At 39.3% G+C, this 15,503-nt stretch overlaps 1 protein-coding gene across 1 annotated transcript; it reads right to left on the reverse strand.

Moving 5' to 3' along the window:
* Positions 1-314: 314 nt before the first annotated feature.
* Positions 315-1,728, reverse strand: LOC148101121 (uncharacterized). The gene is made up of 4 exons (XM_087845734.1): positions 1,713-1,728; positions 934-1,292; positions 761-844; positions 315-614 (listed from the first exon to the last, which is right to left on the reverse strand). The coding sequence occupies exons 1-4, from the start codon at positions 1,726-1,728 to the stop codon at positions 315-317; spliced, it is 759 nt and encodes a 252-aa protein (XP_087701860.1).
* Positions 1,729-15,503: the final 13,775 nt, after the last annotated feature.

The following is a 15,503-nucleotide window of genomic DNA, read 5'->3' on the forward strand; positions in this document are numbered from 1 at the left end:
GTTGTTTATATTCCATTCAGTGCTGAACTGGTGTTCAAATCAAATTTTATTAGTCAAATACACAGTCATACAAAGTACAACATGCAGTAAAATTCCTGTGTCCTGGGGCTGCGGATGTAGCCGCACCAGGAAGAAACCAAAAAGACAGTGAAAATACGTACATCAGGGACAAGAGGAAAAAAAGGAAACAGGTATGCAGGGGAGAGACGATGTTTGGGTTTGGTGCCTCCAATTTCACAGACAATCTAAATGTCTGTCACTCATCACCAGGTCTGTCAATTTCTTGTTAAAGAGCCGTGAGCTTCTCCAAGATTTTATCCATGTTGCGTTGAGAGTTCCATGAGAACAGTCTGAGTACTCACAGCTCTTCCCATTGCTTCGATCGTAGTGGCCATTTTTGCTGGGTTTTGAACAGCTGTGTCGTATTCATGATGCCCGTTGCCTGGTGGCATTGACCAGCCAAACATCTGAGGGGAGTCGGGGAGGGTCCATTGAGGTCCAGCCACAGAATTGCCCACAGCATGAGAATAGTGGGCCTGATTATTTGCACCCATTCTCATTGAATTTACCTGGTGCTGGGTGTACCGCTCCCTGAACGGGGGCTGTCTCTCTACCTGAAACTGAAGGGGACAAGGGGACAGTCAGTAAATCGAGAATAGTTGTTTTAAATTATTGGCATTACACTTTTTTTAAATACAGTCAATTCCCCAGATAATGACAGAATCATAAACAATTCTGTTTAATAATAGGAGATACTTACATGAAGTGGGACATCCTGATTCACATGCTGAGGATGTGAACTCCTCCTAAACTTTCTCCGTTTGTTTTGAAACCAAGTTTTTACCTAAAATGGAAGAAAACAGAAAACATTTCATGAGTACAATGGACCCAAAATTCAATTTCTTATGTTGTAGTAAATTGAAAAACACTCACCTGTTTGTAGGTCAGTCCTGTCATCTCTGCCAACTGTTGCATCTCTCCTGGCTCATGGTAATGTTTCAGATTAAACTGATGGACAAGAATATCCAACTGTCTCTCTGTGAACACCACCCGGGCCTTTCCTTTAGGTTTCTCTGGAGCAGTGCTGGGATGGTCCAGAGTGGCAGTGATGTTGCCATCCTGGCTTCTTGGGACAGCAAAATCTTGTTTCTGCTCTGAGACAGAGCTGGAAACTGTCTCAGAGGTAGCAAAGGTTTTGTTGCCCATCTCCTTTTGTAGAGCAGTCTCTGCCCATGTAGAGAGTTCTTCCAAGGAAAGACTCCCTTCAAGCCTGCTGCCTGAACTCCACGAGTCTGTGAGGGTAAAGACACAAGAGGCCAAGTAAGAACAAGTCTATATGGTCCACATGGGTCAGTTGCTGATATGTTTTGGCACGACTGACTTTGTAACAGAAATAATAAAAAAGGGAATATTGATTAGTTTTAAACACAACAGTTTCACACAACCTTGGGGAAAAAAGTGGTCGGATATTTGTAGTGTTTGTTTCTCTTCTGAGACAGCAGGAAAAAAAAGTTTTTAAAAAGGTAAATTGCTGAGCCTGAAACACAACAGTTTCCCAAAAAAAGTGGAATATTTGTACATTATTCAGAACCAAGAGTGAATTCTGCCATCAGGACTCACAACATAGAGTGAAAGAGTATTTTTGCAAGTTGTCTTAGACGTTAGCCAACTCTGTTCATGTAGCTCACCAGGCAACAATGCTGAGTACATACCTGGAGAAAAGTGCATCCCATAATCTTCCATCTTTGAAATCCCAGTGATTAAAACAGGAAAGCTGGAGAAAGTATCTCTGCTGAAAGAGCTCCAAACCAAGCAGGAAAGTGAATTAAGACTTAAGAGCAATTCTCTTGGGCTTTTAAGGAGGTTTGTGGGTGTGGGCAGGAATGTGGGGGGTTGAGCTTCTTCCTTTGTGAGCCACTTTACCCTACCAAGTTTCTACCAACTGGCATCATTTACATTTCTTTAAAATGCGGTTTCTGAGGTCTGAAAACAGAAAGTACAGTTAGAAAGCAGCCATACAAATGAGCTTTACCAAATCCTTTCAGCTCACAGTTTATAAAATCTCAAAACTGCAATGCCTAAAATTTCTATTCTACTTTCAATTAAACCTCCTACCCATTACTTTAGTGTCCGTTTTAACTGCTCTTAAATTAGCAAAAAATAAATAAATTCAACATGTCAGTTCTTCCCACTCACATAGATCATTTTTGCAAATGCATCCTCACACTAATTTGATCTCCAGGCGTTCAGTTGCACCTTTGTGTAAACCCCCAAAGCATCTTTTTAAGGTCAAAACAAGTTTTCCAAACTCTGACAAATTATTAAAAAAAATCTGACACTGAATATCACGATGACCACTGACCACTCGTTTTGTCTTCATTAACTTTATTAAATGAAACAGTTTAAAAGTGGCAACTGAAATTACATCAATTGAACTCAGCATCTTTGAAAAGGTTTTAAAATAAGCAAAATTATACCAATATTACATACAACTAATGACTTACATAATTAAGATCTTTGTGATCATGTGGAGAACATTACTGAGTTTATAAGGTAGCACATGGTAGCTTTCACCTTTGAAATGCACCTCTACATTGTAAAAGTCTCTGACACTAAAACACCCACATAAGTCAATGTAAACAATACCAAGGCTAACGATCCACAACCACGATCGTCATAAACCCACGGACACATGCATCTGGCCTCCTCTGGCTCATTCAGAATTAAAGAGACGCACCCAGTTCAGCCAGTGACCACTAAACATACGCTAATGTGTCTTTTAGAGTTCCTGTATCACACCCTGCTACCTCTGATTAATTATCAGGTCAATGCAGACAGATGGCACCAGGGCCATGAGAAATAAATAAAGGTTTCTGTGTTAACATGTCTTGATTTGAAGTAATTTCAAAGACACAGAAGTCATATTATGTGCAGATGACACAAAGTTATTCTGGAAGTAACTTGGAACAACTTCTGAATGAACTAGAAAATGAATTTAACTGAATTCTCGGTTGTTTCTATAATCAGTTAACACTGAGTCTGAGCAAAACAAAACTCATACTATTCAGGAGTCTGATAAATAACAAAGAATTAAAAAAGTAATTATGTTGAGGTTCAGTAAAAGTAACTCGTTAAATGTACATATGTTTTGAAATCTCATGTTGTTATCTGGCTGTGCCATTACCATGGTGACGTGGACGCCATGGCAGGAAATACTTGGTGGACGCCTCTCCTTATATGTTCACTTTAAAAAAAAAAGTTGCAGCTCGACGCTCCTGTTAAAATAGAGGAAGTTTTTGGCTCAATCAAGTGTATGCGAGCGGTAAGGCCCCAGGCTCAGACAGATTTCAAGCTGAGTTGTTAAAAAAATTTAAAGACAAGCTAGCCCCTCTCCTTCTTGATCTATATAATGAATCTCTGAGAAAAGGCTGGCTGCCCCCCACTTTAACGAAGGCATCTATTTCAGTTTTACTGAAGAAAGGCAAAGAGCCTACGGCCTGTGAGTCCTACAGGCCCCTGTCTCTCCTAAATGTAGATTTTAAGATTTTGGCAAAACTACTCTCCAATTCGGCTCGAGGCCGTTCTCTAGTGATGTGCGGATCGATCCAGAAATATCGATTCCTCCGATACCAATCATTTATGTTCTAGAATCGATTCTTACATTAAAATATCGATATTTTAGTAATTTAGGGTAAATTTGTAGTTTATCATTAACAGGAACACAGTGGAAAGAAATTATAACATTCGGATTGTCTACATTCAAAGGAACTACTTCCTCTTCCGCCTTTCATAGTCATGTGCGAAATACGGCTGTATAAATGTCTCGGTCTACAGAAAGCCGGGTAGTAGGTCACGAGCTCCCTCGGTGGAGGGTGAATATAACCGGGCGCTGCGGTAAACTCACTTCTGTTTAATCATTTTCTGTTTGACGTTTATTCAGCTGTGTGAAAACCCCGGAGGAACCCTCCCAAGGGATTAATAAAGTTACATTTAATTTAATCTAATCTAATAACTTTAATCTCAGCCAAACTGATTTACTCGCGAACAAATAAAACACTGAAAAAGCCAAACAATAACATTTTTAAGTTATCTAAGTGACTTATATATCATGTTTAACCCGAGTAGCGAAAGACCGCGCGGGTTTGAAAACAATGTGTCAGTTGGCTCAGATATTTGAAGTTTACACAGCTACATTCTCACCTGAAAATATGTTAAAAGTTTTTTGCGACACAGAAACAGAAATAAGAGTTTTATTAAAACTAAGTAGCTGCCGCCATTGTTGGAAACTGGAATTGGCTGGGCCCTCTATGAATTCTGTGATATGGTTTTTCAATTTTGTTGTCCGGGTGGAAAATCGGGAGAAATTTGGGAGAATGGTTTCTCCAGGAGATTTTCGGGAAGGGCACTGAAATTCGGTATTCTCCCGGAAAAATCGGGAGGGTTGGCATGTATGGTAACATAAGGCAACATCACTAACCTTGTCAAACACCTCAGAGTAAATCATATCACAGAATATGAGGAGTGTATGTTGAGGCGAACTGAAGAGGAGGACAGGGACAGGTGCTGCTAGGGCGAGACAGACGTCTCTCACGGAGTCCTTTAGTGCTGCAGGCAGGCAAGGTGTTCAAATAGGCACAACTTCAGTTTTTTTTTTTATTTCTATATGATGAACCCTGCATTATTAAGTGATAAGAACAAGTAATCTGTCCTGATGTCCTGTGTCTGATGCCCTGTAATCATTATGACGTTATAACTTGAGATACAATAAATAAAATATGTTTTTGTACAAAGTATCGTATCGGATCAGTATCGTCGATACCACCCTGAAAATTACTTGGTATTGGATCGGAATGGAAATCAGTGGTATCGCACATCACTACCGTTCTCCCACAGATTATCTCAAAGGAACAGAATGCACACGTACGGTGCTAAGCAAAATTTTTTCTGCTCATTGTCCCACGTCTCCTGAGGTGATCATTTCTCTAGATGCAGAAAAGGCCTTTGATGGGGTTGAATGGGATTTAACTTTTTGCTGTACTGAATAGGTTTGGGTTTGGAGAAAGGTTTGTGTATTGGACCAAACTTCTTTATACATCCCCTCAGGCTTCTGTCATCACCAACTCAGTTCGATCTGAGTATTTCCCACTATGCTGTGGCACTCGACAGGGATGTCCTCTCTCTCCCCTTCTCTTTGCTTTAGCCATAGAACCTCTTTCTGTTGCTCTGAAATCCCTCTCTTCCTTTCATGGAATTATCCGTGCAGGTGTTGAACTTAAGGTATCCCTGTATGCAGATGACCTTCTTTTGTATGCAGTTGACCCCATATGTAGTCTTCCTCCAATTTTATCTGTCTTGGAAAAATTCAGCTCTTTTTCTGGCTATAAAATTAATTTACTCAAGAGTGAATGTTACCCTGTAAACTCTTTAGCGTTAACACTTGAGCAGTCTGACATTCCTTTTAAGCTCAGCCCCTCGGGGTTTAGGTACTTTGGAATTAACATTACACGAACTTTGCCTTTACTGTTTTCTGAGAATTGTGCCCCCCTGGTCTCACAATTTGCATTAGATTTGCAGAGGTAGAATTCACTCCCTCTGTCACTAATTGGCAGGATTAATATTATCAAAATGAATGTGCTACCCAGATTTCTCTTTTTATGTCAGTGTATCCCCCTTTTTCTGCCCAAACAGTTTTTAAGTCCCTGGACCAGATGGTTTCTTCTTTTTTGTGGAATGGAAGAGCCCCTAGACTGAGGCTCTCTTTATTACAACAGTTTACCTCTAATGGGGGTCTTTCCCTACCAAATTATTTAATGTACTACTGGTCCTCACATATTCATAAGCTGACCTACTGGCTAAATTCACTTGACCTGATTTGGTGTAAACTTGAAATTCAATCAATTTTTCCATATTTTTTCCACCTGCCTCCCTTATCTACTCATCACTGAGCAGTGTTGCTTCAAATCCCGTAGTGCTCTCTACACTTAAGATATGGTTTCAGTTCAGGTCGCATTTTAAATTCATATCCCCCTCTACCAGATTACCATTGTTAAGGAATCATCTACTTCCCCCTGCCACTACCAACGGCGCCTATTTGACATGGCACGAAAGAGGCATAAAAACCATGAGAGCCCTTTACAAAGATGATGCCTTTCTTAGTTTCACAGAACTATCCTCAAAATGTAACCTACCTCCTTCTCACTTGTTTCTCTATTTGCAAATTAGACTGTGTCTCATCACTGTTTCCAAATTTCCCAATTCTCCCTGCTGATCCATCATGGGTTGACCTTCTGGTTGTTAGGCCTAATCAAAAATCACCTCTATCAAATATATATTGTATGCTTATGGTGACCAAATCTGATTCTTCAGGTAAAATCAGAACCGCCTGGGAGCGTGAACTAGGTGTTGAACTGTTTAAATCATGGTGGGATAAGGTGAATCTCATCATGCGTTCAGGTACACAATGTGCTAGGCTACAGCTTATACAGTTTAAAGTAATAAATAGAGTCAATTTCTCAAAATCCCGTTTATCTAATTTTTTTCCTTCAATTATAGACCAATGTGACAGATGTCACACCTCCCCTTGCAATCTAAGCCATATGTTTTTCTTCTGTCCAAGTTTGAACCAATTTTGGACTGATTTCTTTTCTGTACTTTCAGGGGTTTTTGGAAGTCAGATCCGAGAAGACCCTTTAATTGCCATATTTGGAGTTCCAAAGATCCCTCTTAATGTAACTCCCCAGCAAACTAAGATCTTAGCTTTTTGTTCCCTTCTTGCTAGATGCTGAATTTTACTTCTTTGGAAATCTCCGACGTCTCCATCTGCATTGCAATGGCTTAATACTGTCCGGACATTCTTGAGGGTGGAGTAGGTATCACTCACAGTGAAAGGTAGTTCTGAAAGATTTATCCACAAGTGGACACCCTTTGTGTAATATCTCAAATCTTTTCCTTAGAACAATGCAATTTACCCACCCTGCGACTAGATTGAAAAGAATTTCAAATGTACTCTGTTTTTTAAGGTAGGCATAGGCACTGAAGACGTTTTTTGTCCGGAAACCCACCATCAAAGTACCCATTGTCTCTGATGTCTGCAAATAAGAATAACCAGAACTCCAGACACTGGCTGTGAAGAAAATGCCACCAGTATTAAATTCTTTCATTGGAAGTACTTCCTCCCTCCAGGTAACTCTCAAAGGTGTCGTAAAGAGCCACGGGCACAAGGAAACACTGAAAGCATATAACATGGCCATTTTCAGTTCCAAGATCACCTCTTACAACTCTACACCATTGCAGCGCTTCTACGTAACGCCCCCCGATCACTTTCAGATTACTATTTGTTGTGTATGCATTAAGACAGGTTATTTTTCTCGACAAACCATCAACACTCTCATTGATTCAGATGCCATATGGTTTCAGTTTGCCGTAGGAGAACAGATGCCAGATGAAGTTCAGCCCTTTTGAAAAATAGTTTGCCTTCGCCTGAGACGTCTTGTGTGCCTCAATGCCACCCCTCAGGGATCCAGCTCATTCAGCACCAAGCGCACATCCTCTTTCTTCACGCGTAGTCAATGTTCTCTGCATTTAGCATATATCCATCGGTACGTGTGAAGCTACCAGAGTACTGCAACTGGTTGTCAATGAATTCAACCAAGACTTCCAGGTCAGAGTACGCTTTTGTGACGCGCGTGTCCCCTAAGAACCTGCGCTAAGAACTCTCTTCAGATGTCTCTCACTTTTGTAAAACTTGTGTGTACTGCCAAGCACTGTTTTAATATATAAAGATATTAAAACAGAGAGTCCAATCTCAAAATTAAAATCTACTTACTTTTTAACCTTTTTATTAAATACTCTTAAATTTAAAGACTTTGTTGACCTCAGAACTCTACACATAATTTATAAAGCAACAAACAAATCTTTGGCCCACAACATTTAGAACTTGATCAGGATAAAGACCAAATCAGGATGACCTGAGAGAAATCCTTATGTTCAGCAAAGCTTCAGATGAGGATTTCTTCCACCTTGGTCTTGCCAAACCACATGCTGGTGGTTTTCACAAAGATTTAATAGATTTCCACCTCATTTGCAGTTTTCAACATGGAAGCTACATGCATGTTTTAGATCTTATCTTCTTGCCATTTAAATATAAAACAGAGGCGGCTTTGATAAGACTCAGTGAATCTCATTTAAAATAAAACAATAAGATAAACATTAACATGTAATCTACATCTTTTTTCCCTTTTCCCCAGAGTTGGTGGGGCAGATGAAGGCTCGAGTAGCAGACTGATAAAGTCAGCTTTTTATATATATAGTAAATGTTGCAGTCAGTGCCATCCATTTTCTTCCAACAAATGACGACTTTGCTATGATTAAATACTGGTTACATTTTTGTTTTGCTTTCATTGAGTCTCTAACATCATAATTTACAATATTTGATAGGATGTTAAAAAGTGAAAGTCATGAAATCTTGTGTTTAGCCTCTGACCCAGAATGTCACAGCAGAAATGGAGACTCATCAGACCAGGAAACATTTCTTCAATCTCTTACTGTCTAATATTTGTGAGTCTGTTTCCTCAGTTTGCTGTTCTTAGCTGACAATAGTGGTAGCCAGTGGGGTCTTCTGCTGCTTCTAGCCCATGTGCTTCAAGTTCTGATATGTTGTGCGCTCAGTGATGGTCTTCTGTATAGTTTGCTTTAAATGAGTGGTTATTTTTAGTCTCTGCTGCCTTCCTATCAGCATGAAGTCATCTGGTCTTTCTCCTTTGACCTCTGACATCAAGAAGCTCGTTTCACTCAGAGAAGTGCTGCTCACTAGATGTATCGCAGAGTTTTACATTCTTTTGTGCACTTTACATTAGTTTCTTTAATTTCTTCTCTTTGATTCACCACTCACTCTTTCAAGTTGTTTTCTATCTCGGTGAATCACTGAGATTTAAAGAAGGTTCAACACAAGCCCTGATCAAGTCCTAAATGTTGTGGGTCAAAGATTTGTTTGTTGCTTTATAAATTACGTGTAGAGTTGTGAGGTCAGTCAAGCCTTTAAATTTAAGAGTATTTAATGAAAAGGCTAAAAAGTGGGTTTGGTTTATTATCCTAATTCTATGTTATTTATCATCAGTTTATTAATGATAGAATTTGTTTGACTCCCAAATAGTATGAGATTTGTTTTGCTCAGATTCAGTGCTAAATCATTATAGAAAAACCAAGTCTTCAATTTCTTAAATTCATTTTCTAGTAGATGTCTGGGAAGGTTCCCAGTTATCCAGGTCATCGTAGTCTAAGGATTTTAGAAAGAAAATGACCTTCTTAGTTGCTTGCAGACGTTTCACCTCTCATCTGATAGGCTTTTTCAGTTCAAAGTGGTAGAGAGTCACAGATTTAATCCATATAGTGTTGCCCCAAGAGGGACAATAGACCCCATAACGATCCTCTACCTAGTCACACGAGCCAAGGTGTGAAAACGGGTGTAGGTCATATTCAGCCAAGGTTTCAGGTGAACTCATTTCACCTCAAGTTCATTCAGAAGTTTCAAGTTACTTCCAGAATAACTTTGTGTCATCTGCAAACAATATGACTCCTGTGTCTTTGAAATTACTTCAAATCAAGACATGTTAACACAAACACTTTTACCCGAATTTACCTCATGGCCCTGGTGCCATCTGTCTGCATTGACTTGATAATTAATCAGAGGTAGCAGGGTGTGATACAGGAACTCTAAAAGACACATTAGCATATGTTTAGTGGTCACTGGGTGAACTGGGTGCGTCTCGAATTCGGAATGAGCCAGAGGGGGCCAGATGCGTTGATGTGGGTCGTTAGCCTTGCTTTTGTTGACCTTGGCTTATGTGGGTGATTTAATTTCACTTTTCACACATTTAGAGGTGCTTTTCAAAGAAAGGGTAAACTACCATTTGCTACCTTATGAACTCAGTAATGTTCTCCACATGATTACAAAGATCTAAATTAGAGGTGTAAGTCATTATTTGTATGTAATATTGGTATAATTTGGCTTATTTTAAAACATTTTATAAATATCAGGTTTCAATACTAATACAGATTTTGTTTAAAATATATTTAAAGAGCAGCTATATTTTCTTTGATACATTTGAAATTATAAACTATTTGAACAAATCTCCTGATAATAGAAAGTAAATTAAACATCGGTGCAAAGATCAAACTGGTTGCTTGTCTGAAACAACCAGAGCAGGAGGTTAAATCAAAATCATCTAACACAGATCTAGTTGACATGAAAGCAGAACAACCTAAACTCATTAGATTTGTTTGTTTTATTAAATATATTTTTTACATTATATAGACCACCTTGTTTTGTTTTAAACACATTATTAACTATGCAGATCTTGATAAATTGACTTAATTTCACTTGCCACTTTCAGACAGACTCATTTATTAAAGTTAATAAATACAAAATGAGTGGTCAGCGGTCATTGTGATATTCTGTGCCACATTTGTGAATGGTTTGCATGAGTACAAAAACCATTTTTGCCTCAACAAGCTGCTGTGGGGGTTTATACAGAGGTGTAACTGAACGGCTGGTCAAATTAGTCTGCGGATGTTTTTGCAAAAATGTTCTATGTGAGTGGAAAGTTCTTTCTAATACTGCGTTAATTGATGCAAAACATGCAGTGAGTTCATTTCAGTAATTAGCTGCTAAGTGCTGCTCAAACATGAGCACACCAGTGAGGGAGCCAGTGATGTCCTCACAAAATATTTCTTTCAAAGTCACCAATACATTTATCTGCAATGACTTTTCCTCCAATGAGGACACTGGTAGAATGAAATAAAGCTTCTGTTAAATACTGTTAAAAAAAGACTCAGAAATCTCGCCGTGTCATGTCACACCCACCAATCAAAGGAAGAGTTTGACCTGTTTTGAGCTCAAGTCTCTCATCACAGGCTGATGTGTGCTTCCTCCTGCACACTGACAGAGCTGGTGGATTTAGTTCAGTAGAAAGAAAACAGTTCCTACATTAAAATGTTAATAAAAGCAAAAAAACAGACTTTGCAGCTGAGGAAAACCTTTGTTACTCTGAGAAACACATCAAATCCATCTTGTTCCGATTTACTGTAGAGACTTATTTACAAAATTGGGAAAAGGAGAAGCCCCTCACCCCACACTTCAAGCCAGCTTTAGTAGATATTCTGTACCCAAGTTGGAGATCACACTTTGCCATTTCTTGAAGTACCAGTGCTTAAAAGATAAAATAATTTTAGGCATTAAGTGTTTCATATTTTATAAAGTGTGAGGTGGAAGGATTTGGTAAAGCTCATTTGTATGGCTGCTTTCTAACTGTACTTTTTTTCAGACCTGAGAAACAGCATTTTAAAGAAATGTAAATGATGCCAGTTGGTAGAAACTGTCACGGACCCGGTTCCTGGGACTCGGGGTCCGTGAACGGTGTGAACCTTTTATTGTTATTGTTATCATTATTATTGCGTGTATGTTTGCTGCACTGTGCTCTTGTGTTCCATGCTGGTGTGTGTGTGTGTGTGTGTGTGTGTGTGTACGTGTGTCTGCGGGTGTGGCTGGAGGATGAAGGACAGCCACCTGCAGGCCTGATGGGTGTGGCCCTGCCAGCTGCTGGTCACGCCTAGGTTCCCACACACCTGCTTCTGATCAGGCTCGTCGGGGGAGCTACTTAACAGAGCAATGGAGCTTCCTCCGGCGCAGGATCGTTGAGTTAGACTCCATGTCAGTGTCGCAAGTTCTGTTAAGTGTATGCCTGCTGGAGTGGTGCCATAACGGCTGCGTCTGTTGGTTTTTCCTCAGGAGAGCGGAACACGGGACTGCAGGACGCACGGGGTGTGCGTAGGCACAGGAGCAGAGAGCACGGAATACCAGCACTTGGGAGAAGGCACGACACAGGAGTTGAGGGAGCACTCGGGAGACTTATCGTGTGGTGTATATTTACCCCCACTGTAAATAAATGCACTGTTCATTGCACTAAGTCCAGCGTTTGGGTCCTTTCTCCAACATTCCCCACGGCTTGCCCTGGCAACCCGTGACAGAAACAGCCTGACTGGTTGTAAAGAGACTCACAAAGGAAGAAGCTCAACACCCCACATTCCTGCCCACACCCACAAACCTCCTTAAAAGCCCAGGAGAATTGCTCTTAAGTCTTAATTCACCTTCCTGCTTGGTTTGGAGCCCTTTCATCAGAGATACTTTCTCCAGCTTTCCTGTTTCAATCACTGGGATTTCAAAGATGGAAGATTATGGGATGCACTTTTCTCCAGGTATGTACTCAGCATTGTTGTCTAGTGAGCTAATATGAACAGAGTTGGCTAACCTCTAAGATATCTTTGAGCAAAAATACCCTTTCACTCTGTGTTGTAAGTCCTGATTGCAGAAGTCACCATTTCTCCCTCCACAGCTGAACAGAGAGTCCACTTCAGGACCATCTGGGCTTTGAGTCCCTTTTTAAACTTTCTAATTGGCAACATCTGGTGGCACATTTTAATAATTCAGCAAGTAAAATCAAGTGAAATTGTGTGTGTGTGAAATTGATTAAGGCTCATCAGTTGATCCCTTTTGTATTATTTTCTGTTAAAAAACTCAACTGTGCCAAAACATCAGTAGCCACGGTGATCCATGTGGACCATATATACTTGTGCTTACTTAGCTTCTGTCTTTCTATCCTCACAGACTTGTGGATTTCTGGCAGCAGCCTGCAAGGGAGTCTTCCCTTGGAAGAACTTGCAGCATGGGCTGAGGCAGCTCTCGCTAAGGAGATGAGCAACATGTCTGAGACTGCTGAAGCTGTTTCCAGCTCCATCACGAAGGAGGAACTGGTTTTTGGTGCCCCAAGAAACCAGGAGGGCAGCAACACTGTCACACGTACTGTGTGTGTGAAGGAAGAAAAGGTGCTCAAAGGAAGGACCCGAGGGCTGTTCTCAGACAGCCAGTTAAAACCTCTTGTCCATCACTTTAATCAGAAACATTACCCTAAACCACAAGAGATGACAGAGTTGGCAGAGCTGACAGGACTGACCTACAAACAGGTGAGTGTTTTTCAAGGTTACTGGAACATAAGGAACTAAATTCGTTTTGAATTTTCAGTCTATTGTACTCTTTAAATTTCTTCCGTTTTCCTCCATCTTTAGGTGAAGACTTGGTTTCAAAATCGAAGGAGAAAGTTTAGGAGGATTCCAGATTCTCAGCATCTCAATCAGGGCGTCCCGCTTCATGTAAGTATCTCCAATTATTAAACAGAACTGTTTTTAAATTCAGTCACTATCTGGGGAATTCATTTAATTAGATGAAGTGTATTGTTTATAATTTAAAACAAGAACTCTGTATTGTGGTTTTACTGACTGTGCATCTGTCTGTGATTCAGTTTCAGGGAGCGTCCTCACTCAGCGAACAACTGGACATCAGCCTCATGAGAAAGGGTGCAAATAATCAGGCCCACTATCCTGATGCTGTGGGCAATGTTGTCTCTGGACCTCAATTGACCCTCTACAACTCACCCCAGATGTTTGGCTGGTCGATCCCACCAGGCAACTGACATTATGATTGCAAAACTGGTGTCTTAAGCACTGCATGGAATATGAACAACCCCGGACTTCACAGTTTTTATAGAGAAAGCGGAGAGCCTTGCTAACAGCTAAAGATGGCTGTGGCTACTGTTACATCTCTTTCATTTCTCAACTATCATTCTGAAGCCTTAAGATAGGTATTTCTGATATACTGGACGCTAATTTTATTTTTTTATGATTTCATTTTAATGTAAAGTTATTTAAAAGTTAACGCAGAGGCAGGTTTGATAAAACTCAGTGAACTTCTTCGTCATTTACACTTTTACAAAACAAGGAAAAATTATCTTGGTCATAGTTGGTGGGGTAGATTAAGGCTTGTGTCAGTGACTGATAAAGTCCACTTTTTATATGGTGTAACTCTTGTAAAGTAAACATGAATCTGTAATGATTTTTCTTCCAATAAATGAGGACTTTGCTAAAACGAAATACTTTCTCCATGCGTCATTTTTATTGAGTCTCAACACATTTTTTGTTAAAAAGTATAATGAAATCTCGTGTTTGGTTTCTCATGTGCGTGTGTGCTTTCTTCTTCACACATCAGCCAAGGTGGAGAGCCTTACAACAGTTAATGTTCAATATCACAGATATTGTAAATAGTAGCTAGTATCAATGACTGAGCTGACAGGATATCAGGATTCTGATCTGTTCTGTTTTCTGTACTTTTAGTAAATGGTAGGCATGATTTTTATGGATATTTCTCACTGGTGAGTTGAGAACAGTTTTGCTTGTTCTGCTTTCATGTCAACTAGATCTGTGTTAGATGATTTTGATTTAACCTCCTGCTCTGGTTGTTTCAGACAAGCAACCAGTTTGATCTTTGCACCGATGTTTAATTTACTTTCTATTATCAGAATTTTTGTACACATAGTTTATAATTCCAAATGTATCAGAGAAAATCCAGCTCCATTTTAAATATTTTGCATAAAATCTGCATTATTTCAGTGAGTATTGAAACCTGATATGTATAAAATGTTTTAATATAAGCCAAATTATACCAATATTACATACAAACAATGACTTACACCTCTAATTTAGATCTTTGTAATCATGTAGAGAACATTACTGAGTTTATAAGGTAGCAAATGGTAGTTTCACCTCTACATTGTAAAACAATAGCAAGGCTAATGAGCCAAACCAACGCCCGTCATAAACCCCATAGACACATGCATCTGGCCCCCTCTGGCTCATTCAGAATTAGAGACGCACCAGTGACCACTACACATACGCTAATGTGTCTTTTAGAGTTCCTGTATCACACCCTGCTACCTCTGATTAATTATCAAGTCAATGCAGACAGTTGGCACCAGGGCCATGAGAGATAAATGAGGGTAAAGGTGTTTGTGTTGACATGTCTTAATTTGAAGTAACTGCAAAGACACAGAAGTCATATTGTTTGCAGATGATACAAAGTTATTGTGGAAGTAACTTCTGAATGAACTAGAAAAATCAATTTAAGAAATTGAAGACTTTTTCTATAGTCAATTAACACTGAATCTGAGCAAAACAAAACTCATACTATTTGGAAGACGTACAAATTTTATCATTAATAAACTCATGATAAATAACAGACTTAGGATCATAAATAAAACCACTTCAAAGGAACCACCAAATCCACTTTTTAGCCTTTTTATTAAATACACCTACATGTAAAGACTTGTTTGCCCTCAGAACTCTACACATAATTTATAAAGTAACAAATCTTTGACACAGATCTTGATCAGAACAAGACCTGAAAGGAATCCTTATGTTCAGCAAGCTTGTAGTAAGGTCTAATGTAACATATCAAGTCTTTGACGTTGATGAATTGATGTAGTTTAAAAAGTCATGAAAGATAACATCATCAGAATTTTGGATATAACATTAAGAGATGAATTCATGAAATTGTGTTTTGTTTAATTTTGTTGTTCCAATATTTGTAAAAAATAATGTACATGAAGAATATTATCTGC

The sequence above is a fragment of the Neolamprologus brichardi genome, chromosome 9 (assembly GCF_056152115.1).
Source record: "Neolamprologus brichardi isolate AB-2024 chromosome 9, ASM5615211v1, whole genome shotgun sequence".
Lineage (NCBI taxonomy): Eukaryota > Metazoa > Chordata > Actinopteri > Cichliformes > Cichlidae > Neolamprologus > Neolamprologus brichardi.

Coding starts and splice junctions, on each gene's coding strand:
- LOC148101121 (XM_087845734.1), bottom strand. Junction 845..933: donor CAGGACTGACCTACAAACAG/GTGAGTGTTTTT, acceptor CTTCCATTTTAG/GTAAAAACTTGGTTTCAAAA. Junction 615..760: donor ATCAGGATGTCCCACTTCAT/GTAAGTATCTCC, acceptor CTTCAGTTTCAG/GTAGAGAGACAGCCCCCGTT.